Source organism: Aotus nancymaae, unplaced genomic scaffold, assembly GCF_030222135.1.
Source record: "Aotus nancymaae isolate 86718 unplaced genomic scaffold, 86718_ANA_hifiasm-v0.15.2.pri h1tg000065l, whole genome shotgun sequence".
Taxonomy (NCBI): domain Eukaryota; kingdom Metazoa; phylum Chordata; class Mammalia; order Primates; family Aotidae; genus Aotus; species Aotus nancymaae.
Window position 1 is genome coordinate 15,115,359 of NW_026988480.1, and position 26,583 is coordinate 15,141,941.

The window sequence follows — 26,583 nt, forward strand, 5'->3', positions numbered from 1 at the left end:
AGTATTTCGGCTGATGTGAGGTGATTTCGGGGAGGTCAAAGGCAGCAGGGCTTTGCTCTAGATTGGGTGCTGTCATGAAGCAAGAGTAATTCTACAGCTAGGCATTTTAATACATTTTATCTAGAAGGAGAAAAGGCTAAGCTAAACTACAGCCAAAGTCATAATTGGTAAAGAAGAAACAGTCTGTCATTTTATCATTTTAGCCCAAAGTGGGAGGTATTTGGTAATTGCTACGACTTGGAAAATGTTCATGTCTTGTTTGTGTTCAGACATGATTATGGAGTGGTCTTGTTTCTGTCCTGGTCCTTCATGGTCATGGAGTGGCCTCATCTGATACGGGTTTTCTGTGAAATTGTTTATATTCACCAGGAGAACTTCAGGGCCCTGCTGTGAGTACCAGGCTAGCTTCTCGATGTCAGCTTTTCTCTCTCTCAATTGGAATGAATAAAATTCTCCACATTTGATAGATTGCTTCTGTTGAGGTACTTTTCTAAAATATATGTAAGGTCTGATTACCTTTTTTTGTAGAAATAAAAGTATGTATGTAGATGTATTCATGGAAGGCTGTACACCAAATTATTAACAGTATTTGTGTCTGGTCAGGATTATGAATGTTGTTTCTGGCCTTCATTGGCTTTATTTATTTACTTTTTGTAGGAGGCATGCATTATTTTTATAATAATAAAAAGTAAAGGAATGTATAAGGTCATCTCAATTATTTTAGATCTTGTTTTAACTTAACGTTGTGCATCATATGAAATTCCCTACATTATTGGCGTCTGTTCTTAGCTCAGTGTTCTTGAATAGCTGGATAATATTCTATCTTATAGATCTACTTGATTTTCTTAACCATTCTCCTGTCATTAGACCTTTAGATTGTATCCAGTGTTTGGCTGCCATAAATTAGGATGTGGTGAAGCTTGAAATCTTTGGGTGTTAACTTTTGTCTACTCCTCTGAATGTTTTCCTACCATTGATTCTTAGGATTGGAATTACTGAATCAAAGGTTATGATTATTTTTTAGGCATTTGATATATTTACTATATGTTGCCAAGTGAAATTATATTTCAGAAAACTTATACCAGTTTACATCAGCTATGTGTGAGTACCGATTTTACCACGTGGTCTTTGCCAATCTGATATATAAAGATACTCTATTTTTCTATTTTATAATATATTTGAATTATTAGTGATTTTGAACAGTTTTATTTATTAGCTACCTCCATATTTTCCTTTGTGATTTGTCTGATTGTATTCTTTGCTCAGGGCAGCTTTTAATATTACCATAGAAGCCAGGACAATGAAGGCTGTCCACTTGATATTTATTGTCAGTTAGAGCACAAATTATTGCTGCTTACTGAATAGCCTGCAGCCTTTTCTCCAATTTTGGCCAAATCTGGAATAATTATTCTTGTTGCCAGGGAGGCATTATATAGGAGTCTAAATGAGACTTTAGAGTATACACTGAAGTGTGTAGAGAGGATGAACATACGTTACCACGTGGATGTGAGTCTGCCCCAAAACCCTCAGTTCTACCACTTCCGTGGAAGCTATCAGTGCTGACCGATTTGTCCAGTTAATGCCATTTTTTCATAGAGATGGCAAGAAGTGGATTATAATGCTTGAAACTTGGTTCATTTGACTTCGTTTCTTCTGCAGATAGTGTCTTGATTTTTTCCCCCCTTTTGCTTTATTTTGAATTGTGTGAAGGGCTTGTCCAAATACATAAACCTGTGTGTTTAGGTAACTGTCTACATTATTCGAGACTTAGCAATTTTGTATTTCTTTTTTGATATACTCACTGTGCAAGGATTTTCACTAGTCATCAATGATTGAGATTATATGTAGTTAAAGTTAGCGATATTTGTTCATTGCACAGAACATTAATTCAAGTTTAAACACCCAGTGGATGACTTTTGTGTTTTCTTTGACCTGATGGTGAGGGTGTTTGACCTTGAGCCCAGCCCTGGGAAGTGTATCCTAAGATAGCTGCAAACTGAAAAACAGACTCAAGGTGTTTGGCATGAACAGCCAGCTCTGTTAAGTCTGTGGGATCCATATGGAGGATTTTTTTAAGTGGTTAAATTACTTAGAAAGTGTCCTAGTCATTTCTGAAATCACACGTGTAATTATGTGCTTGCATTTGCAGAAATTGCAGATTACTAGTTTAAATAGGGGTCTACGTCACATGCTGGCTTGATTGCGGAGCCCATATAGGTATGTAGGTAGATACCTGCATAGGTGGGTAGGTAGATCTTTATCTGTCATCTCTAGTTTTTTTTTTTTTTTAATTGTACTTTAGGTTCTAGGGTACATGTGCAGATCATGCAGGGTTGTTGCATAGGTACACACATGGCAAAGTGGTTTGCTGCCTCCATCCCCCACCACGTTACCTGTATCTGGCATTTCTCCCCATGTTATCTCTCCCCAACCTCCCCACTCCCTGCTGTCCCTCCCCAACTCCACTAACAGACCCCAGTTTTTAATGCAAAGAAAGCTGCTTCTAAATAGCACCTCCAGTGTTTAACTTCATTCTCATGGAACTGTTAGCTTGGATTTCTTGGTTGTTGAATTGATCGTTACCTTATGTGGATACAGTAATTTTTAAATTTCAGAGCATTGGTCTGTCTATATAGGTTTCACAGAATTAACTTCAAGGGCTTGTCCAAAATCTGTGTTGCTAATGCAGGAACAGAAAACCAAATACCACATATTCTCACTTATAAGTGGGAGCTAAATGATGAGAACATGTGGACACAGAGAGGAGAACAACAGACACTGGGGCCTACTGGAGGTTGGAGGGTGGGAGGAGGGAAAGGATCAGGAAAAATAACTAATGGATACTAGGCTTAATACCTGGGTGACAAAATAATCTGTACAACAAACCCCTGTGTCACGAGTTTACTGATATAACAAACCTGCACGTAAACCCCTGAACTTAAAAAAAAAAAGTAAAAAAAAAAAAAGGAGTCTGTGTTGCAGTGGAATGGTGTTTACTAAAATATTGTTTGTAAGCCAAGTGGCATTCGAGTGGGCTCTAGGAACTTTTGTGTACAGAGGTTTTCTATGGTACCAGCATTTGGTGTCTATTGAATTTCTTTTAAACATGTTAAATTCAGATAAAGGAGACTGAAGCATTATAACTTGTTCAGAAAATAACCACCGAATTTAAGGCAATAATATATTTGGGAAATTCTCTTTTTCTTCCCACATGTTTATATTCTGTCTTGATGGACATAGTAGAGCTGTTGGTGGTGTTTATAAAAACTGCGTGTTTGAAACTTTGGCACTGAGCCTATGCACCACACAAAATAAAGACACTTACCTGCTCCACATGGATTCCTGGTTGTTCCTGCATCCTTCAGGATTCAAGACCCCACTTGCCATCAGCAGCTAGGCACCATCCTAGGCCTTCTCCACATTCACTCATATTTTTCTCTCTTGCCTTTTAAAATTTTACGCATGATCTTTTCTAATCTTGAATATTTAAATCCCTTTGTAACAAGACTTTTCCATTGTTATACCCTTTGTTTATTTTTGAGACAGTCTTATTTGCTGGGTTTTACGTTTCTCTTTTTCTCTCATTTTATTACCTGGATCTTCTGCACCTTTCTGACCTAGCAGTTCTCCTTTGAAATATTTGTTTTCTTCAAGCCCCTTGGTGTTCTCCCCGTAGGAACACACATGGCACTAAGCCTTGTCCATGGGCTGAAGCCCCTGCTCCATCTTTGCTACTTCCTTGTCTGCCTCAAAGGCAGCAGTGTGGTCAGTATTTAGGAAGCCTGAAGGAGCCAAGTGATTGATCAACTTGAAAGATCACAAGATGATTAAACCAGGGCCAATCATACTCTTTTCTGTATCAGGGAAGGGTGAGTGACAAGTAATGATGGACGTTAGGTGACCAGAATTGGGGGCTTCATTACAGCCCAGTAGGAATCTTGCCACACATGTGGGAGATTCTGGGCTCCATGTCCTTATACCACTCTGTAGAGTAGGAAAGCACTAGATAGATTTATCAGCACGAAACAGAGGAGAATAAAGTATATTGCTGAGGATGTGAAGGCTCCTATTGAAATATAAGTACTGAGAGTGCTGACTGCCAGAATGTGGATTTATGGGAAATAAAGCCCTAAAATACTTTCTCCAACAAAAAAATAGACCTCTTGGAAACAGCTTTTCCTCTCTATGTACTTAGCTCCCATTGAGCTTAAATTGCTCTTAGTATTGTGATAATGACAATTCAATATTACAGGGTATGGAAGATGAACCAAATAAATTAACCAACTGCTTTTAAGGGTGGTTTGTTCAATGGCTTACCCCGTAAAATGCTTTGTAGAAAATTCGTGCTCAGTAGGTCAGTGAGCAGTTTTATGACTGGAAGAAAAAAATGGATATTATTAAATGTCAGTGAAGTACAGGCAGATAGTTTTGTGGTAGTTAAATTAGTATAGAATGTTGGTTAAAAAAAAAGAAAGGAATTCACCTTTTTTTAAATCACCAAAGCAAAGCTTTCCTTGGCATTCCTATCAGAAAATATGTTTCCATTTGAAATTCACAGAGATTAGGATAAAAAAGCCAATGGAGAGTGGATCATTTGGCCATTCACCCTTCTGTATGAAAATCTATAGTCCCGTAGAGTAAATATTATACATCAAAGCAAATCCTGCATGAGAGTTTTAGAGGCATGGAAATGACTCCATAATTACTAGTGGGCATTTAAGGTTTTATATGTACTATGTAGGACAGGAAAATTGAGCTCATGAGTAAAGAATAATGTAGGGTGGAGAGGAAAGGCAGAAATAAATGTTCTACAGGGCCAGGCAGATAACAGAGGAGAGAAGCAGGCCAGATGAGAGAGAGCCTGGAGAAATAGGCACTGTGGTGGTCCAGAGAGCCTTCTGCAGGCATGCAGAAACATTTCGGAAATCACCATTCAGGCCAAATGTGTGGCCAATTCATGTACCTGAAATAAAGGAGCTGTAATTACTTAAACCTAATAGAGGAAGACTAACCTTAAAAGCAACTTTCAAATTTTTGACAAGTTGTGCACGAATTCTATCTCTGGCCTTGAGCAAAGGGAAAATAGACTCACATTACATGCCTGGATGTGGGATCCATAGAAGTGAGCCCTTTCTAAAGCAAGACTGTGTGAATTGTATGAATCAGTCATTGTGTTCTTGAAACTTTTGAGACTGGAGTAAATTCCAGTGTATTCAAAATAGTTTAGGAATATTGCTTACTGTAAAGATGGGCTGAGTAACTGAAGAGTTCTGGGAAATCACGTAGCTCCTCCTACAGCAAACGCATTGTGTGTATGGTCAGAAAAGGAAAGAATTAAGACTAGTAGACTAGGAAAGCCTACTTAATATTTAATATTTATTATGCCTATGTGTCTAGCAAAGATATGGTCCTTTTCTCCAACACCCTTGTTGGAGAAATGCAAGGTAAACACAAATCTCAGTGAATGATATTTAATAGAATAGTTTGTGCAGTGAGAAAACCAGTGTGACCATAAAACATATACAGAACCAATAAATTGGGGGGAAATTACTTGTCTTACAAAAGAATTCTCCTAAATGATGACTTTCCTTAATATGTTTATGATGACCTACTTTATTTACAGATATTTTCTTACTTTTCATCCACAAACTATAAAGTGATAGGGACTTAAGACCATTTAAAAAATATAAGAAAATAACGTGAATCCTGTCAAAACTTGTAATGGTAATTAGTTAAAATTTGTTTCATTTACAGAGGTTAATTTTTATACCCCCTCCTTTTTTGAGCACACAGCAGTTGTGTAGAATGGCATGTGCCTGTCTGCATTGTAGAAATATCATTGGGAGAAGCTTCTTTGCTCTTTAGATTGCGTGTCAGAGCAGGGTCCACAAGGTTTTTGGGAATCAACCCTGAGATGATCTGGATTCAGAATTCTTCTTCCTTCCTTTGCCTCCTGCCCTCTGCTGGAAGTTTTTAGTTTTTAGTTCTGGGAGGTAGAGTAGGAGACAAAAGGAGGCCAGAGTCCAGTGGCCTTGGCTTTCTTCTGTAGCTCCCAGCACACTGACTGTAACAGAAAGGGTCCATTGGAGTTAGCTTGCATTTTGGTGGTAACTACAGCAAGATTTAATTAACAATTTTCTAAAGAAGTTAATGTTTTATTTTAAAAATATATACAGTTTATGTAAATTCATTCTAATGCATGTTCAGTATGCTTCAAACATTACTTTAAGTTCTAGTGAATTTTTTTTTTTCTTTAATTTTTGTGAGACAGTTTTGCTATTGTTGCCCAGACTGGAGTGCAGTGGCGCGATCTCGGCTCACTGCAACCTCCTCCTCCCAGGTTCAAGTGATTCTCCTGCCTCAGCCTCCTGAGTAGCTGGGATTACAGGTGCTGGTCACCACGCCCAGCTAATTTTTTTGCATTTTTAGAAGAGAAGGGGTTTCACCATGTTGGCCAGGCTGGTCTCACACTCCTTACTTCAGGTGATCCACCACCTCAGCCTCCCAAAATGCTGGGATTACAGGTGTGAGCCACTGCACCCAGCCTCCAGTGAATTTTTGATATTGTTTTGTTGTTTCATTTTAACTATTCCCCTAGGTTTTCCTGATTTTAAAAATAAGAAAATGGATTTTCATTCCCACTAATGTATTAACATTATAGAAATATTCATATTTAGTGCAGAATTATAAAATAGAAATTAGTATAAAATTTCAGCACTCATTTATATAATTATTACTTTGTCATGTGTCTTTTAGATTTTACATTTGTTGAATCACATTCACATTTTGTTTTAAGGACATTGTATTTAATACTGTTTTGTAATCTGCTTTTTTATTTAATATGCTCTCATAGCTTTTTGTGTTAATGAACATACAAGTATACAATCATTTAAAAATGGATACATACTCATTTGTGCTCCACCTTATTATGCTCAGTCATTCCTCAGTTGTTAGCCCATTTCTGGCTGTTATAAATAGCTTTACATGAATCTTTACTAACTTTTCTGATCATTTCTTAGCATAAGTTTCTAGGTAGGGACTTCCTGGCATCATTTTTAAAGCTTTGAGTCCGTAATGCCAAACGATCCTCCAGAAAGATGGTGTCCAAGACCACAGCTCAGTGGTTTGAAGACACCTCTTTCTCTGCACACACCCCACTATACCCCTCACCTCACATCCCTATTCCTGACCATATCATTTTGATTCATCTTTATCAGTTTATTCTTTTTCCTTCATCTGTCAATTCTAGAAACATTGCTGTATTGTTTTGAGTGTTGATTTTGTAAAATGTTTTACTATCTGTCTGGACAAATCCATCCCTCCTCCTAAATTACTTAATTTTTTAAAAATTTTCTGTTACTGTCTAATTTTTAAAAATGAATTTTTAGCATTTTTGGAATTTCTAGAAATAATCCCTTTGGGATTTTCTTTGGACTTACATTAAATCATAGGTTAATTTAATGAGACTTAAGCACTTCAGTGAGAATTGGAGTCTTTCTATCCATGAATATAACGTGTCTTTCTGTTAATTGAGTTATCCTTTTATATCCCTCAATGAAATGTTTTTGTTTTGTCGTGTAGTGACGTGTCATGTTCATTATGAGCTTTTAAATCTAGATTTTCCTTTGTTTACAACTTTGATTGTATCCCGTAAAGTTTAGGCTTATAGCATTTGTTTTCTTATTTTCAAAGTACTCTGGTTACCATATGAATTCCTCTTTATTTGGTCACAAGGATAGGTAAAACTAGTAAGTAAAGAATCTAATACATGATTTTCAGTTTCTAAGATTCTTTTTTTACCCAAAGATTGAGACTGTTTTGTATCATTTTTGTTTTTTGTTGCTCTGTTTTTCTTGTTCTTTGTTACTAATTTCTTGCTTAATTTTGTCATTTATCTAGCAGGTTTTTAGAAAGATAGAATCTTCCCTTTAAAATAAAGACCATAGATACTATGACATTTTTAAAGAAGCTTAATTTCAAAGCAAATTTTTCTTACTTTGTGACATGAATTACTGTTCAAAAGTCTTTGTTCAATTATTTGAGTTAAATGAAAAACATAGACTGCTTCTACTACAGCTTAATCTGTGACTAATATCTTATTTTCAGTGAAAAACTTCAGAGGTTTTGATTTCCCAATTTACAAAATAAATTAGTTCCTGGTCAATCATTTGAAGAACTTTTGCGATACGAATCTTTTGATGAACTAATGTGCATTATTTTCCATGACTTTTGGTGTTTTGGTGCCACCTTGTGGCTTGGCCTTGTAGTATCTTCAACACTCATCCATTTTAAACAACGTCCTGGGGAGAATAGGATGTGCTAGGAATTCTTTCCAAGGTACAAATCATATACTACTATAAGTATACGCTAAAGATGTTGAGAGTGACTTGTTTGTTATTTGGTCACAAGGATAGGTGAAACTAGTAAGTAAGGAATCTGACCTATGATTTTCAGTTTCTAAGATTCTTTGTTTATGCTCTTTGTCCCTAGTTGCTACTGTTTGAACGGTCTTGGATGAACAGATGGAAGTCCGCTATTCTGCATGAAGGGGAAGGGAACATAAGGAGTGTGAAGTGGAGAGGCCATCTGATTGCTTGGGCCAATAATATGGTAAAAAATACGCCTCTGTCTTCCTAATGCTTATTCAGTGGCAGAAGAGTGGCCAAGTTGATAGGGCCGTAATGAAGGGAAAAGATGCCACTTGCTGTGGTGGTGATTTCCAAAAGGTGAAAGGACGATTGGTATCGTACCTAGGAGGTTAAAGAAATTAGATTGCTTTTGGCTTTCATAATATAGTAATTCCCAACATATTCTGGACTCTATTTTAGAGTAAGAAACCTGAGGCATGGAGAGTAACCAAGAAAATGAAAAGCTATCTTAATAATTGAAGGACTGCATTGGGAATGGGTCTTGAAAATATCATTTGCCTGTTGGCCAAAGGCAAATAAGAGTTGAAATGAAACAAGTGCAGAATATTGCTGATTTCCCTTTTACTCCCAGTATAATCATAGGCAGAAGTATAGACCTGCCTGTAAGAAAGCAGATCGTAATTTTCAGTGCTGCACTTTAACTTAAAGTTTACTTGCTATGAATCGGGGCTAGTAGAAAGTTTAAAAAAATGATCTTTTTGACATCTGGCATATCTTTTGGAACATCAAGGTATAATTTAGTATATCAGTTCTATTCCGTTTTAAATTGGAGAAATATGCCTAGACCCAACCTTGTTATTCTGGACTTTTCTTACTTCTCCTGGGTCACAACAAAGGCAGAACAAACCTGTGGTCTCTTGGCTCATTTTTAAGTAGCTGCTCGCCTGATGTTTCCATTTAAGAACTTTAAAATGTCAAATGTAGTTGTTTTTCTTTTATGTAGGTGGCTTTTCAGACTCAAAGCCTTCCTAAAAAACAAACTTCATTTTTGTGGTGAAACGATAAAATTAGAAATGTTACTTGCCTGTCATTTTTGAAATGCAGTTGTTGATATCTGTACATTTCATATTTGTGTTGGATTTGAGTCACCCATGCCATCTAAGAAAATCTCCTTTGTCCAGAAAGAAGTGTGGACATTTCCTTGTGGTTTTGGTTCCCATAGAGTTTGTGTAGAGCAGGAGCATTTTCCTTGCATGCTGAGTAAACACTGCTAATATTTCTCAGGGCTGGTTATTGGTAGTAGGTAGCGGGGGCTGTTAATAAGTTTTCTGTTGCTTTCCTGAGTAAAGTATGCTTACTGCTGTTTTATTTTTCAGGGTGTGAAGATTTTTGACATCATCTCAAAGCAAAGAATCACCAATGTGCCCCGGGATGATATAAGTCTTCGCCCAGACATGTATCCCTGCAGCCTCTGCTGGAAGGACAATGTGACACTGATTATTGGCTGGGGGACTTCTGTCAAGGTGACTTTGCTTGTCTTTATAATAAGTCTGTGTTGTTATAGATCCACTGAGGGAGGTCCAGAGGACTGTGAGTCTTGAATGGCTTCTAGGACCCAAATCTTTTTCACCTGGATATTATTGTGATGTGGTAACCATTTATTGCTCAAATTATTTCCTGTGCATAAGTTTTAAGATATATTCTTTCTTTTCCACAGCATGTAAAATAATTTGTGAACTTTTTCATGCTCGGAATGGTGCTGTCTTTTTCAATCTTCTTTTAATTTCTCACATCCCAGCTAGCTTTAGCTATTTATAGAATATGGGGTTAGTTTTGTTGTTTAGTCAGGTTTTCTTCTCTTTATTATTCTTTCCATTTTCCCTTAGCTTTGACCCTTCACTTCTTCATTAGAGTTATTGATGGTGGAGAGAGAAGGTTAAAATTAAATCATCCTGCTGCTTGGTGATAATTTGATGGAGTGGAGGCCCAGACTTATCATCAATAATAAGATTTGGGAATGTTTTCTGACGTATAATTATCTGACCCTTATGTGCCTGGGTAAATGAAATTTAGCTGTTCTACAAAAGGGGACCCAAAGCTCATTCACATTTATTTCATGCCTACTAGTGCTTCTGTTATATTCGATACTTGAGAGCCAAAAGTTATTTCCCTTTTAAAAATATACAGCTTAATTCACACAAAATAAACTAAAAATTAGCTGAGGTGTAAAAATGTCATGAGAGAGTATCCCAGCAATAGCCTCATGAAAGAGCTCAGGCTTTGGAGCCAGACAGACCTGGAATCAAGTCCAGCTTCTTCATTTTCCTTTGTGACCCTCTATGAGCCTTACTGTCCTCATCCACAAAATGACAGTGCTAATTGTTCTCACATGACAAGTTTTGGGGAGAAAAAAGTGAGCTAATGCATGTAAAGAGTTTCACATAGAACCTGATCTATTGTAATTGCTTAATAAATGTTAGCTTTCATTGTTATATAAAGTTCTAGAAATGACATGAAGGGGACATAGCTATTTAAAATTTACTCTTCTCTGGAAAGGGAAAGTGGAAAAATTATTAATCAGTAATTGTTATTAGCAAAACAAACATTGTTACACTTCAGGCCCTCCTAGCCCTTACGTTGTTATCATTCAGGTTCTCTTTTCTTCATGTGATAAATGAACACAACCTGATTTATATTTAGGGTAAGAGGAAGGAAACTGTGCCTAATAGTGTAGGATGGAAACAGTGATTCGCTGGGCTCCCTATTCCATGTGTGTGGTTACTCATCCAATAAGCTTATATTCTTAGTACTTTAAAAATCCCTTAAATGGACTAGGTGGCTTGTTAGTTTTAAAGTTCTAATTTTCTTTTCTTATGGTGAAAGACAAGGAAAATTAGCCTATAGGAATATGTAACAAGTTCACTCATTACTACCAGAAATTCCTTCTCTGGTATGCTGAGTAATGACCCTGAAGATAGCAGGCCCTAATTCCTGGAACCTGTAAATGTTTCCCTTATATGACAAAAAAGCAAATACTACTTCATATGGCAAAAGATGTTATTAAGTTAATGATCTTGAGATAGGGAATTATCCTACATTATCTGAGTGGGCCCTAAATGCAATCACAGGTATCCTTATGAGAGGGAGGTAGAGGGAGATGCTACCATGGAAGAGAGGAGGAGAAGGTGGTACCACTGTGAAGGCAGAAATTGGAATGAGGTAGCCAATGAATGGTGGCAGCCACCAGAAAGCTGGAGGAGACAGCAGATTGTCCCCTAGAGCCTCTAGAGGAAGTACAGCCCTGCCAACACCTTGATTTTGGCCCAGTGAACCTGATTTCAGACTTCTAGCCTGCAGAACTGTAAGAGACTACATCTCTGTTGTTTTAAACCACCAAGTGTGGCAGCCTGCTGTCGCAGCCATGGGAAACAAATCCCCTTTCTCTACGCCCAAGTTAAGATCCAGCTTCTATAATATTTTTATGTCAAATATTCCATTTTATTGGAGATACCATTTTTTCAAACTCAGTTATAGATGTTGAATACTTCTCAGTGTAGTCTCTTATTGAGTTTTGTTGAAGGACGAAGAGATAAGGCCATGGTCTTTCTTCAGAGAGAGAGAGCAATCTTATTGGGAGAAGAACCCAGAAACAGTATAATAAAGTGTGCAGTTGGAGCTTACCATTTACTTCATTCATTCATTTGTCCAACAAACATTTACCCGTTGCCTGCAGTGTGCCAGGCAGTGTTCTAGTGTTGCAGAACACAAACAGACAAATGCATGAGTTCCTTCCCTTGGGAAATTTATGTTCTAGTGAGGAAGGTGGACCAAAACAAGCAAGTATACCATGTTGAAGGTGGGAAATAAGAAGGTGAACATTTTAGCAGGATAATAGGGAAAGGGATTGGGGTAGGTACCATTTAATATAGGATGGTCCAGAGATGGCCTGTCCAATAACTAATAGGTCGTTTGGTCAGAGATCTGGAGAGAAAAGTTGTGCAGCTCTGTGGAGGGCTGGGGTAGGAGGTCTTAGCAGAAGGAGCAGCAGAGTAAAAATTTTTGAAGCAGATGTGTGATTAATGTGCTTTTGAGGAACAGCAAAGAAGCTGTTTTTGTCTGAGTGAGTGGAGCAGGGGTGGAGGAGCTGATGATGTTGGAGCACAAGGGCCCTTGAGAAGTCTTTGGCTTTTAATTTGAATGAGGTAAGAAGTTAGCACAAGGCTTTGAGCTGTTATGGAGTCAGTTAAGTGATCTAACTTGTGTTTTGGAAAGATCCCTGGTTGCTGTGTGGAGCTAAACAAAGGGGCAGTCAAGAGGGGAGACTAATTAGGCTACTGCAGTCACCTCCATTAAAAAAAAAACAAAGTTGTCTCTGGTCAGCATAATGCAGTTGGTGAGAAATGACTGGATCCTAGATATATTTTGATGGTAGACTCTTCAGTTATTTGTTGACAGTTGGATGTGGGGTATAAGATCACAGTCACCTAACATACTGGAAGACTATTGATAGAGCATGTTTAGAGTGAAAAAGGCAAGATTGGTTTTGGATGTGTCTGCTTGAGAGATGCCTGTTATCCACCCATGTGGAGAAGTAGAGCAGACAATTGGAGGAAGCAGATTCGTGTTCATGGGCAAGAACCCACCTATCAGTGATAAAGGGCTCTTAAGATCATTGATCTGTGCTTATGCAGGACATGAGCTTAGGGTAGCACTTACCTATTCACCCACTTTTACCTGCCACTTCCTACTTATGAGACAGGTGCTGGGCTTAGAGCTCAGACCACAGAGCTGAGGAGTGCAGTAGAGCCATGCCCAGCTACCACTAGTGCAATATGTCCTTGTCCTCAAATTGTGGCATGGCCAGCAAGATACCAGTCAGGCCTTGGTGTGAATTCCATTCTGGCCAGGCAGTCTGGCATCACTCCCAGAGCTTCAGTGTCCTCATCTCTAGATTAGACATAATAACATTGTCTTTCATAGGTGTCTGAGTGCTGGAAGACTGTCAGCCCTCAAGTTCTGTCAGTGTCTCTCAAATCTCTGCACTTCATCTTCCTCTCAAGTCTTTTTGGTGCTGGTCTGTCCCCCCTTAAGCCTGTCCTAAATAGTACAGCTAGAATAATCTAAGTGCAAGTCAGATGAGGTCAGTCCCCTCCTTGCCCATAGGATGACTGATCATAAACATGACCTCCAAGGTTCTGTGTGCTCTGCCTCTCTGTTCCTCTCCAGCCTCAATTCTGTCCCCTTCTTCCCCCATGCCCTCCATTTCTGTCTGATTGAGCTTCCAGTTGAAGGCCCTATGCTATCACATTGCCCTGTGCCCCTGTGCTGTCTCTCCTGCTTCAACTTATATGTCACTTCTTCCAGGAAGCCTTCCTGCCCTAGCAGTAGATGCCCCGCTATGTACTTCCTTGTCACACTTCAGTAAATTGGCTTATTTTAGTGCCTCCCCACTGCACCATAATCTTAAGAAAATAATGATATCTATTTCACAAAGCTCTTAGCTCAGGAGTGGTGCCAGTAACTACCCAAAAAGTGTTCACTAATATGGCCATTACATTTGCTTTTTTATTATACTTCAAACCATTTGAAACACTGTTCCTCATGTACTTATATAAGCACATTTAAACAGTTGTCTATTTGGCATTGTGGAATGTGCCATTAGATGATTTAGTAGATTCCCTAGTAAATGCGTAAAGAAGAGTGGAGAAACTCAAAAGTCTACCAGAGGAGAAGAAAATTGGAGAAATAGGCAATTATATGAAATGCGCAAGAGACAAATGGTAAAAGCAATTAAGAAAGAAGACAGCTGGTCACTTCTAAGTGGAGACTTCTACCTCTGTAGCCGTGGGTTCAAGCCGTGAGTTAGGGAAAGTGAGCGCTCTGCATTCACTGAGCTGCTGGAGTGTTGCTCAGCAGCAACTCAGTATACTATGTGTATTAGAAAACAAAACCTTACTAAAGTGTACATAGCCATTGATAGCAGTTCTACTTCTAGGAATTTATCCTAAGAAACGAAAGTCCTAAAGTTTTATATATAAGTATGTTGATTACACTATTGCTTACAATAGCCGTAGAAACAAAAGACTAATGCCACAAAAGGGGGCTGATTAAGTACAGTACATTCATGTAATAAAATGTAGTCATCCCTCAGTATCTGTAGGGGATGGGCTCTAGGATCCCTGTGGATCCTGGGCTTCTCTGATGCTCAAGGCCCTTATATAAAATGATGTAGTATTTGCATTTAGCCTATGCACATCCTCCTGTATACTTTAAATCTTCTGTAGATTACTTACAATACCTGGTACAATGCCTACACCTCACTTCATTTGCACAGACTTAATGAAGTAGTTGGTGTGCAGCAAAAATCAAGTTTTGCTTTTTGGAATTTTGTGAATTTTTTTTTTTTAATATTTCTGAGCCTTGGTTGGTTAAATCCATGAATGTAGAATTTATGGATGCAGAACCCATGGATATGGAGGCTCCACCGTACTATAAAGACTTTACAGAATTATGTTGCAGAAGAATATTTAAATACTATATTGAATTATTTGTATTAAATTGTCAGGTTAATAAGAGTAGCTTTCATTAAAAAAAGATTATTAATGGTCTTCTCTTTGTGCTAGAACAATGACTAATGCTTGTTTTCCCCTTAGAGTTTTTCCATATTTTAGAATTTTCCATACCATAGTTATACTTAGTGGTAGCAGCTATAAAAGAACACCATGTAAAGAAAAAGGAAAAAAAACCTGATCACTGACAAAAGTTGTACTTGGATCAGTACTTGACTTCAGTGTCAGTCTCACCAGGAAAGCTGAACTTACGTGAATAAGACTTTATTGAGGAATAATGTTAGAGAATATAAGTAGTGATTGCTATGTGTCAATTACATTAGTTTCTGTTATTTAAGTCATAGGGTAGATTGTACTCCATCTGCAGTGCTACATGGTTAATTTAACAAAGATATCATATAATGGATAAAATGTTATGAAGAATTTTCCATCAAATGAATAAAAAATAACCTGCGAACTTATTTTCCAGATATGCTCAGTGAAGGAACGGCATGCCAGTGAAATGAGGGATTTACCAAGTCGATATGTTGAAATAGGTATGGCTCCAACACTTGCCTTCTGTGGATGTAAAACTTAATTCAAAATTTTCATCTTCATTAATCCCACCCAGACTGCCATAGTCTTTTACCTGGACCCCTGCTGCAGCCTCCTAACTGGTTTATCTTCTTCCGCTGTGAATTACTCTCATCTAGTCTCCCCACTGCTGTCAGAATAAAATACCGATCAGATCTTGTCATCATCCTTCAGTTCTTCCACATCGTTCTCAGGGTGCAGATGGGACTCTTCAGTGGACCACAGGGATCTGTGTTGGCCCCTACCCGCCTCTCCAGCTGCAGCTCACACCAAGCTTCTCCTTCTCCTTGGTCTCTATGCTCCAGCCACACTGAACCTGTCCGTGCCTCTCCTTCCCCTTGTCTAGCACATTCTTCAGCATGAACGTTGCTTTCCTGGGAAAGCCACTGGACCTCCCTGACTGAGTCAAGTCTTCCCATTTTAGGCTCACTGCAGGCTTCCCCTTTCTAGCACTTGTCACGGGTGCCAGTGATCCTGTGATTATTCAATGCATTTCTGTCTTTTTCTACCTGACTGTCACCTTCTTGCAAGCACAGGCAGGGTCTGTTTTTGCTCACCGTTTGTATCTTGAGGACCTGGCCCAATATTTGCACATGGAAGGTGCTTAATAATGTTGAGTTGAATGAATCAGTGACTCTGGGAAACAACTGTTCAGGAGAAGTATGCCCTAGATGATATACCATGACTTTTAGATTTTAGCTTGAAAAAATTATTCTGAGGAAAAAATTTGCCATAAAAAAAAAAAATTTGCTGAAAAGTTCATTTGCCCATTTGGTTGGTGGATAGGTATTATAAATTTAATGGGTTATTCTGCCAAGGTGAAGTTGAAATAAATCATTGGCACATTACTATGTTTCTGTAAACAGAAAGACATACATTACTCATATGACTAATGTGGTTGTAACATTTAAATCTGGGCTATTTTGTACTTATAGTCAGAAGTTGGTGGTAGAGTTTTAATCATTTTTTTTTTAACCGTAGGAGGATAAATACTTAGTTCAGATTGCTCAATGTACTGACAGAGTAGATACATGAAGAATGTAGTACTGCTGAGAAAAACTGAGGACCAAGATAAGAGAGAAAACTGATAGATTATATAGATAATTGTTTCAGTGTCTTTTTCATCTTTCCTTGCCTACCAGAAAATAAAAACAAAAACAAAAGCCTCTCAACATCTCAATGCAATGTCCTGAGAGATTAATATTTGAATATTTTAAATTGCCAAGGAGGTATAAATATGTAGCAGTTGTCATCTTCTTTCTTTAGTTGTTATTTATTGATCATGTACTAAGTGTGGGGCATTGTGCTATGTACATAAACTGCAGTAATTCATGTTACTATCACAGGAACTCTTGAAGTGCCGGTAGTGTGCTTCTTATTCTATAGATGAAGAAATTGAGATTCAGGAGGTAAATGACCTGTCCAAGATCTTACTGCTATAGCATTAAAATTGATAGAATCTAACTCTACAGAACAACTAGAAAGCTTCCAGGGAGGCAAGGAAGTTTGCTGAAGTGTGCGATCTTGATGAGGTTACTTAACTTTCTTGACCATCCTTTTCTCACCTTTTAAATGGAGATGATAATATCTACCTTTCAGGATGGTTGTGGGAATTAGACGTGGCATAAGAAATGTGCCTAACGTGGTACTTGGCACGAAGTAGATGCTCACTAAACCATTATTGTTGTTATCACCGTGCAGACTTCCATCCCAACTCTGTGACTGCTGATAGCTGACTCAGTGGTGGCCCTATTAGCCTAGAACCCTGGGATTGCATTATTACAGTGTAGTTCATCTGTACTGTAATTTCCGTGAAATAGACCATGTGTGGGTACTAACGGTATCACATTACTGACATTTTACTACTATGGTTAATAGTTAAGTACCATTTTTTCCCCTCTTAAGAGTAAACCTTTAAAAATATAAGCCATTTCCACAGCAGGAGGCAAAGTGGTTTGGATAAGAGTCCTTGAGTAGGATAACAGAAAGGGAAATATTAGGAGGTCTGGATTACAATTTCCTTTAGCCCTGAATAGTGTGAGCCACTGTTCTTTGGCAAATGAGGTGAAAATGGCATTAAGATTAAAGAAATATGTATAGCTGTACATTTCTTAGAAGCCAAATGTTTCTAACTCTTTCTTACAACTCAAGACTCTCAAAAATAGCACAAAAGTTGTTCCTGTCACATAAGATATTGATTTATTCTGTTAAATGAAAATAATGATATAATGAAGATTAAACTTCTTGGCCAATCACCAACACATGAAGAGATTCTCTGTACATAGGGCTTTAGGGACGTCATTTTTTCTTTCAGACTGCATTGTTAAAAATAGGTTGTGGGTTGTGCCTGTCATTCATGTTTTAACTTCACTTGCATCTCTTGTATTCTCACAGGACTCCCTGATCCTCTGGTACTTTTCACCAAAGTCTTCCATGAGCTCTGTGGTGTGGTATTTGGAGAGTTGACATCATGATATTGGGAAATGAAGCCAATGTTTGTGTGTCATTTTCTGGGAGTTTTCTGCCAGGGACAGTTGACTTACATGCAAGGAATTAATGTTTGACTTCTTGGTCTTAATTTCATATGGAATTTTGTTTAAAAAATAATAATTGAGATAAACAACTCTATGAGAATCTATATAGAATGACAAGCCAGGAAGAAAGAGAGGAAAAAGAAGGGAATTCTTTTTTATTTTCAGTATTGTCTGTATCTTCAGTTGATCATATACTGTGGACTTCGTATTTAGCACATCATTCTTTTTTCAGTCTCCTAATTGATTGAAAAAACAATGACCTGAAAATTGAAGATCTGTTTTTGTAGTGGAGGACAGTTGTGAGATAATTGTTTCCTAGATCTAAGTATCTCTCTTTTATCTACCTGTTATCATTTTGATTCAGCTATATGGGTTAGAGTAGTGGGATCTTTGTGTGTGTGTGCTCATGAGTGATGTAGTTTCATCTCTTAGCCTGAGTCTTGATAGAGATGATGACACCTGATATTCTTCAGTGTGTTTTTACTTAAGGGTCTAGGTATTTATGATTTTCTGTTCTGATAGTTCAGTTTAAATCTCTGTAATATATTTGTTCTTCTGTTCTGCATTGAAAATTTTCCTTAACATTTTATTATGAAATTTTCTTTAAACAAAGAATTTTGTATTGAATAGAACCTCCAAGATTCTGCAGTTAGGGTTTTACTGTATTTGCTTTAGTACATACCTATTCATCTATTCATTCCTCCTTTTGGGTGGGATATAACAACTCTTTCCCGCTCAGTACTGTAGACTCAGGTTTTTGTTGTTAGGAGTGGAATTAATGAAGTTTCTCCATAATAAGTAATGTTAAGAAATCTGAAGCACCTGAAGTAACAAATATATCTTGTTCCTTATATAACCACCACCACCAAACACTGTGCTAAATACACTGCAAACAGAATGTCATCTAATCTTCACAGTATGAAAGTGGGTAGTGGCTACTGTCCCCTGATGTAGGTGAAGCTGATGTGCAGAAGGGTGAGGTAACCTGCTCAAGATTATTCATAAACAAAAAAGGCAGTTTTTGCACTTAGATGTGCCTGGCTGTAAAGCTGTTGCTCATAATCATGGTGCCACACAGTGCTTCCCATGTTTGCTCTACCCAGCCCCTGGCCTTTATTTACAGAGACTTGCTCCAGGCATTCAGATACAAACTACTGCAGAAATGCTGTAGAATCTAAAGACCCTTTTTCTGTAGCAGTGATGATGGCTGCTCACCTGTTCTAGATGAAATGGAAATGCAGTAGATTTTTTTTTTTAATTTGGTTCAGAGAAATATATCATTTGGAGAAGTAGAAATTGTATTTTCACTTGCTTTATCCTGAGATTGAGAGCTTTTTTTCATTGCTTCTCCTCCAGATTTTTAGAGAATTTATAGAAGGTGGTTGCCTTGGATGACCTTCAGAATTGTTTTTAAGGAAAGGGAACCAAACCTAGGTTATGCTGCTTTCAACCCTTTTAAAAACAAGAAAAGCGTTTCTTTGCTATATTTTAGTCTTTGACTTTAGTTGATGCAACAAAATAGTTTTATATTTATAACATAAAGTGTAACATTTGCTTGGAACCTTGTAATTAGCAGGTCATTGACCATTTCCTTTTCTTTTATGTAACCAGTATGCCTTGATCTGCTCACTAAATATTCCTCATCAGGGCTGTTTCAGGAGTGCTAAAATTTCATAGCTGAGATAATCATATCAGCTTAGTGTTGTCATTTAATTGGCAATAGTTTGCTGAATCTTGATTATAAAATATGGAATTAAATTGCAAACTAAATGTAAGTGGTTTCTGACCTGCGTGTACTGTTGGGCTCCTGTCTGATTTAAGTGCTTTTGTTATTTTGTCCATTAATCATTCTTTTCAATTTCACTTCATGTATCAGATCTTCTCCATAATGTGCTGAAGCATTGTGAAGTCAGTTTTACTTTAATATGTCTGCTTCATAGCACAGCCCTGAAGCGGTTGAAATGCTGTGATTTCCAAATGTATTTTCAGTGATAAGTGGTCATGCTGACAAAATGTCCAAACTTATTGAAAAGTCTGTGGGCATTATATCCAGTTGATTATGAAATACTAATGTCTGGTGACTAAGGGGCCAGAATCTCTTGGGAACAAGACACTATCTGTCATAAAGGGCCCTCAATGCTTTTTCGTAAATGAATATAAGACAATGGAACATAATTGTTTTTATTTATAAATTACTTGACAAACTTTTTTGTTGCTTTTTAGTTGTTTTTTATTAAAAATGAAGTCATCTACCGACTACTTGTAACCAGCTTGTTTCATAATGTGTTATTTTCCTGTATTGTTTAATAATTACCTCAAAAAAAAAAAGACAATAAAATACCTGGGAATACAACTAACAAAGATGGTAAAGGACCTCTTCAAGGAGAACTACAAACCACTGCTCAACGAAAAAAGAGAGGACACTAACAGATGGAGAAACATTCCATGCTCATGGTTAGGAAGAATCAATATCGTGAAAATGGCCATACTGCCCAAAGTAATTTACAGATTCAACACTATCCCCATTAAGCTACCAATGACCTTCACAGAACTGGAAAAAAACTACCTTAAAGTTCATATGGAACCAAAAGAGAGCCCACATAGCCAAGTCAATTCTAAGCAAAAAGAACAAAGCTGGAGGCATCACACTACCTGACTTCAAACTATAATACAAGGCTACAGTAATCAAAACACCATGGTACTGGTACCAAAACAGAGATATAGACCAATGGAACAGAAAAGAGGCCTCGGAGGTAACACCACACATCTATAACCATCCGATCTTTGACAAACCTGACAAAAACAAACAATAGGGAAAGGATTCCCTGTTTAATAAATGGTGTTGGGAAAACTGGCTAGCCATGTGCAGAAAGCAGAAACTGGACCCCTTCCTGACACCTTACAGTAAAATTAACTCCAGATGGATTAAAGACTTAAACATAAGACCTAACACCATAAAAACCCTAGAAGAAAATCTAGGCAAAACCATTCAGGACATAGGCGTAGGCAAGGACTTCATGACCAAACCACCAAAAGCATTGGCAACAAACGCCAAAATAGACAAATAGGACCTAATCAAACTCCACAGCTTCTGCATGGCAAAAAAAAAAAAAAAAACAGTCATTAGAGTGAATTGGCAACCAACAGAATGGGAAAAAATTTTTTGCAATCTACCCATCTGACAAAGGGCTAATATCCAGAATCTACAAAGAACTAAAACAGATTTACAAGAAAAAAGCCCATTCAAAAGTGGGCAAAGGATATGAACAGACATTTTACAAAAGAAGACATATATGAGGCCAAGAAACATATGAAAAAATGCTCATCATCACTAGTCATTAGAGAAATGCAAACCAAAACTACATTGAGATACCATCTCACGCCAGTTAGAATGGGAATCATTAAAAAATCTGGAGACAACAGATGCTGGAGAGGATGTGGAGAAATGGGAACACTTTTACACTGTCAGTGGGAGTGTAAATTACTTCAACCATTGTGGAAGACAGTGTGGCGATTCCTTAAGGACCTAGAAATAGAAATTCCATTTGACCCAGCAATCCCTTACTGGGTCTATATCCAAAGGATTATAAATTGTTCTATTATAAGGACACATGCACGCGAATGTTCATTGCAGCACTGTTTACAATAGCAATGACCTGGAACCAACCCAAATGCCCATCGATGATAGACTGGACGGGGAAAATGTGGCACATATACACCATGGAATACTATGCAGCCATAAAAAATGATGAGTTCGTGTCCTTTGCAGGGACATGGATTAACTTGGAAACCATCATTCTCAGCAAACTGACACAAGAACAGAAAATCAAACACCACATGTTCTCATTCATAGACAAGTGTTGAACAATGAGAACACATGGACACAGGGAGGGGAGCATCACACACTGGGGTCTGCATGGGGGGAACTAGAGGAGGGACAACAGGGGGCAGGGTGTTGGGGAGGGTTAGCATGGGGAGAAATGCCAGATGTAGGTGATGGGGAGAAAGGCAGCAAACCACAGTGCCATGTATGTACCTATGCAACAATCTTACATGCTCTTCACAGGTACCCCAAAACCTAAAATGCAATAAAATATATATTTAAAAAAAAAAAAAAGACCAGGACAAAAGAAACAGATCCAGGTAACACCAGGGAGGAGCCAAGCCAGGAAATGTCAGAAAGCCATATTTTTCATACCAAATGGAAACAGCAGAAGAGAGAGCTCTAAGAGTTCAATAATTGTCATTTCATCTAAAAAACGGGCACCAGAAAAGTACCAAGATCAAATCCATACTAAGTGTTAAGAAAAAGTGAATAAGAAGCAGACATACCAGAGACACATCTACACAATAGATCACAACTGTAATTTCCTGTTTCAGAAGTAGCTACAAAACATCTTTAAAAAGTGATATAAGAAATCAGAATTTGAAAATCTCAAATTAGGTGACAAAAGCTCATTTCAAGAATTGAAGACTGAACCTGAAGGAAAACAAGAACAAATAGACACAAAGATAATGCTGGTAAGAGGAATAGAAGGCAAACAGGAAAATTGTAAAAATCACAAAGCAATAAGAAAAAGATTTAAGGTTAAGTGATAAATATCGAAGACAGGAAAAGATGATTCAGCCTACCAATAAAGAGTCCCTGAGAAAAAAATATAACAAGAGAATGGAACAAATACTATAGACAATGTCAAGAAAAATTTCATGAAAATATAAAGAAACAAGTTTAAATTATAAATTAAAATAGCACACTGTGTATCTGAAAATGTGACTCGTGATGAGCAACACTTTGATATAGTCTAATGAGATTACTGAACTTTAAAGACAAAGGCATCTAGACATGCACTGTCAAACGTGGTAACCATTAGCCACTGTAGCTGTTATGCCTTTGTGTGTGGCTAGTGTAGCTAGTGTGGCTTGATATGTGCTACATACAGAGTTCCAAAGACAGTCTAAAAATAAAAGGTAAAATATCTCATTCATAATTTTTTGTATTCTTACATGTTGAAATAATATTTTAGGTATGTTATATATTATTAAAATGTCACCTCTTTTTTTGAACTCTTTATCATGGTATATTAGTCCATTTTTGCATTGCTCTAAAGAAATACCTGAGACTGGGTAATTTATAAAGAAAAGAGGTTTAATTTTCATGGTCCTGCAGGCTGTACAGGAAGCATGGTGCTGGCATCTGCTTGGCTTCTGGGAAGGCCTCAGGAAGTTTACAATCATGGTGGGAAGCGAAGTGGGAGAAGGCACCTCACGTGGGCAGAGCAGGAGCAAGAGTCAGGGGTAGATGCTACACACTTTTAAACCACCAGATCTTGTGAAAACTCACTATCATGAGGACAATACCAAGAGGATGGTGCTAAAACATTCATGAGAAATGACTATTCATGAGAAAGCCATTCCCATGATCTAATCACCTCCCACCAGGCCCCATCTCCAACACTGGGGATTACAGTTCAACATGAGATTTGGGCAGGAACATACATCCAAGCTGTATCACTTGGCTACTGGGAAATTTTAAATTACATGTCATTTTGTTTTGGCCTGCGTTATATTTCCACCATGCAGCTGATCAAGAACTGTAGCCTCCCTTTTGGATGAGGACTGTGTACAAAATCACGTTCATCTCATCCTCATTCTGGTTCTAGAAGACCTTGCTAAATAGAATTTTCCTGTGAATATAGTCCTTTTGAAACTCCCTCTTGCTCTCTTACTCTACTAGAATTTGTCTTTTTTCTTGAATTATTTCTAGCATGTCTAGGAATGCTTTATCATCCTGAATAAAGCTGAATGCAGAAGTCCTCCCACCTCCATTAGGAGGAGAAAGGCTGTGCCTCAGCTATAATGCCCACCATAGTGTAAGGCCATCATCTAGGTGTACATAGCACATTCCTTGCAGGGCTCTTGAGCCTCAGCTGACTTTCTAGATGACCTTGATCTGAAGTAAAGCCATTGTCTTTTGTGGCTACCTTTAGGAACTCTGCAGGAACTCTGCCTACATTTTTCACTCCAAAAAAAAAAAAAAAATCTTTCCAGCTTTTACTTCCTGTTTGTTTTAGTATATTTTCCCCCCAGCAGAATTTGTGTTTCTTTTCTTTGTGATTTATCTTTTCCAGATAATCAGGTTAAAAATGTGCTTCTGTGGTATTACACCTGACAGCCACCTGTATTCAAACTGAGTCTCTTTTAGGAAAACAAAATACTTTTATTCAAGTTAATAGAGTCATTTTTATGTAGGATAGAATAAAATTTTAGTGAAAGTAAACAAACTGAAACTTCCGTTGGTCCGCTGAAAATTTGAAATATAAAGTCTGTAATTTAATTTATTTTACGAAGTCGGTCCATAGCTTTTATATATTTTATGTGTATTTTTTACAAGAATACATACTGTCATCAACATTTCTTTCCCTAAATCTGTATGAAGAATATTCCTTATACCTTCATGTTCATTTTGACACCACTGTCTGCAGCCAGCCCTTCTGGGACTCAGCATTAATATAAAAAAATAAACTAAATCTTGTTAAATCTAAAAGCAATCATATTTTGTTACATTACTAAAGACTAATGGAAAAACAAGACACCACCATTTATTCTAAAATGTCTTACTTTGTGGCAGAATAGCTGCAGACATTCTCCTAAATCAGCAACTCACATTAGGACTGAGTTCTTTTTTACACAAGATCATTACTAGTGGGTATTAATGGAGATGAATTGCTGAGTGGAAGAGTACTCAGAACCAGATAAATGGCCATTATTTTGGAACTCTTTATTTGAGAATCATGCTGAGTATTCTCAATGCAATTTTGTTTTCTATAAGAGGTTTTTGTTGATATTAGGGAATTGCTCTTTTTTTTAATATTAGGGAATTACTTTAACAAAAAGATAAATTTAGTTTCAGTCTTATCCAAATGTTGATTACTTGCTTACCTGTGCCTCTGGGAGTCTTGACAGTATTATTTTCGTGTACCACATCTTTATAAATAATGTTTTTGTCAGTTTGTACTTTAGCCACTGCATATAGTCTCTGTCCAAATTATTATTCTCAATTAGTAAAATTTGTCAAGGTTTAGTACTTAACAAATAAGTATCTACTACAACATCTGGAATTGAGAAGTGAAATAGGTAAGTGCCGCTGCAGTTTTTCTTTGTTTTATTTTATAACACATTAGAGTTTCTATCATGTTCTTAATTAGAGAACAGGAAATTTTCTGTCTTATTAGTGCAAGCTATTGTGGACTAGGGAGTTCAGATGTAGAGGAGGAAAGATTTAGGTAGGATTATTTTGTAGCTTCTCTGTCCTGTATCTTACAGCTCATTCTCAAAAACCTAGACCTTTGATGTATATTTGGTTACCTTTAGGAAGAACACTGACAGTGCCTGTCACTGAGACTAGGCAGCCTCTTTGGCATTCCAAATGGGGAGAATACCTCCTTCTCCTACCACTTCTTTTGTGATTAGATGTTTTCCCTTGGGTGCCTGTGACAGACAAGCACAGCAAAGCCTTGTGATTCCTATGAGAATCTGTGATTCTCTGCTCTTCACCCAAGTTGCTGGTAAGGGAACTGTATGTGTAGCATTTCAAAAATGGAATGTGATTTAGTGAAACAGAATGCAAGTCCACTTCTGCCAATCAGAGGTTAGTAACCTCAGGAGTGATGATAACCAAAACCTCTTGTTAATATGTCGTATGTCTTATAGAATGTGAAACTGCCATCTCTTTCATCACTGGGTCCTGTGTGGCCCCATACTGTTTAATATCATCTGTAGAATCTAGCTCTCCCCCACCCCCTGCTTCACTGCCCGCTTGCATACAGCACCGTGAGCTTCTCTAGAACCTTCTCCAGCTTGGTTACATGAGAAACACTGTCTCTGCATATGTGGTGAAGATTGAGGTGGTTCTCCAAATAAGCTCTTTTGTGAACATTTATCACATTATCACTTTGCCAAAACTATTCTTAAGTACCTGGATAACCACATTTGGTTCAAGCCCACAGAAGTTAAGGAAAAATGTGTTTGTGGCAGAACTGGGACCAGAGCACTTGCCCTTGAACTTCCATTGTATGGTTCTTTAATTGAGGACAAAGCAGATTAAATATTATCTTTTATAAGTTTGTGTTGCTATTATATTTTTAAATTGTGATAACAGCTGTGTAAGGAGGATCATTAAGGGTCAGCAAAGACTAGGAACACTAAGTAATCTGCAAAGGAAAGGAAGAGGAGGACAAAGGAGAATTCAGTAACCCTCATTTCATCTGTATTAGGGATTTTATTTCTGCTGTCATTCCTTTCTCTCATAGACAGGAAAAGTTAAAATGACTTGTCCAAATTCAATTTAGTGGAAGTTATAACCTAAAATTTCCTACTCAGCATTCAATACTGATTCCAGTATGATACATTGAGGTCTCCTAATTGGGAAAAGAGTGTGGAAATTAGCTAAATTTGCAGAACTGTAGAGAAGATCCGAATGAAGAAACTTAGAAAATGTGGTGAGTCAGAATGGGAGTTTATTCCCAAATGAATCTGTTA

General features: G+C 37.5%; 1 protein-coding gene across 4 annotated transcripts in view; it reads left to right on the forward strand.

Moving 5' to 3' along the window:
* The window catches only part of VPS41 (VPS41 subunit of HOPS complex), a 206,826-nt gene that overhangs the window by 101,796 nt on the left and 78,447 nt on the right, over positions 1 to 26,583 (forward strand). For all 4 annotated transcript variants that reach the window (XM_064366755.1, XM_064366757.1, XM_012473695.2 and 1 more), the window contains exons 8-10: positions 8,491 to 8,610; positions 9,746 to 9,892; positions 15,408 to 15,474. In XM_064366755.1, the coding sequence (XP_064222825.1) occupies positions 8,491 to 8,610; positions 9,746 to 9,892; positions 15,408 to 15,474 (334 nt within the window). The remainder of the gene's footprint in view (positions 1 to 8,490; positions 8,611 to 9,745; positions 9,893 to 15,407; positions 15,475 to 26,583) is intronic.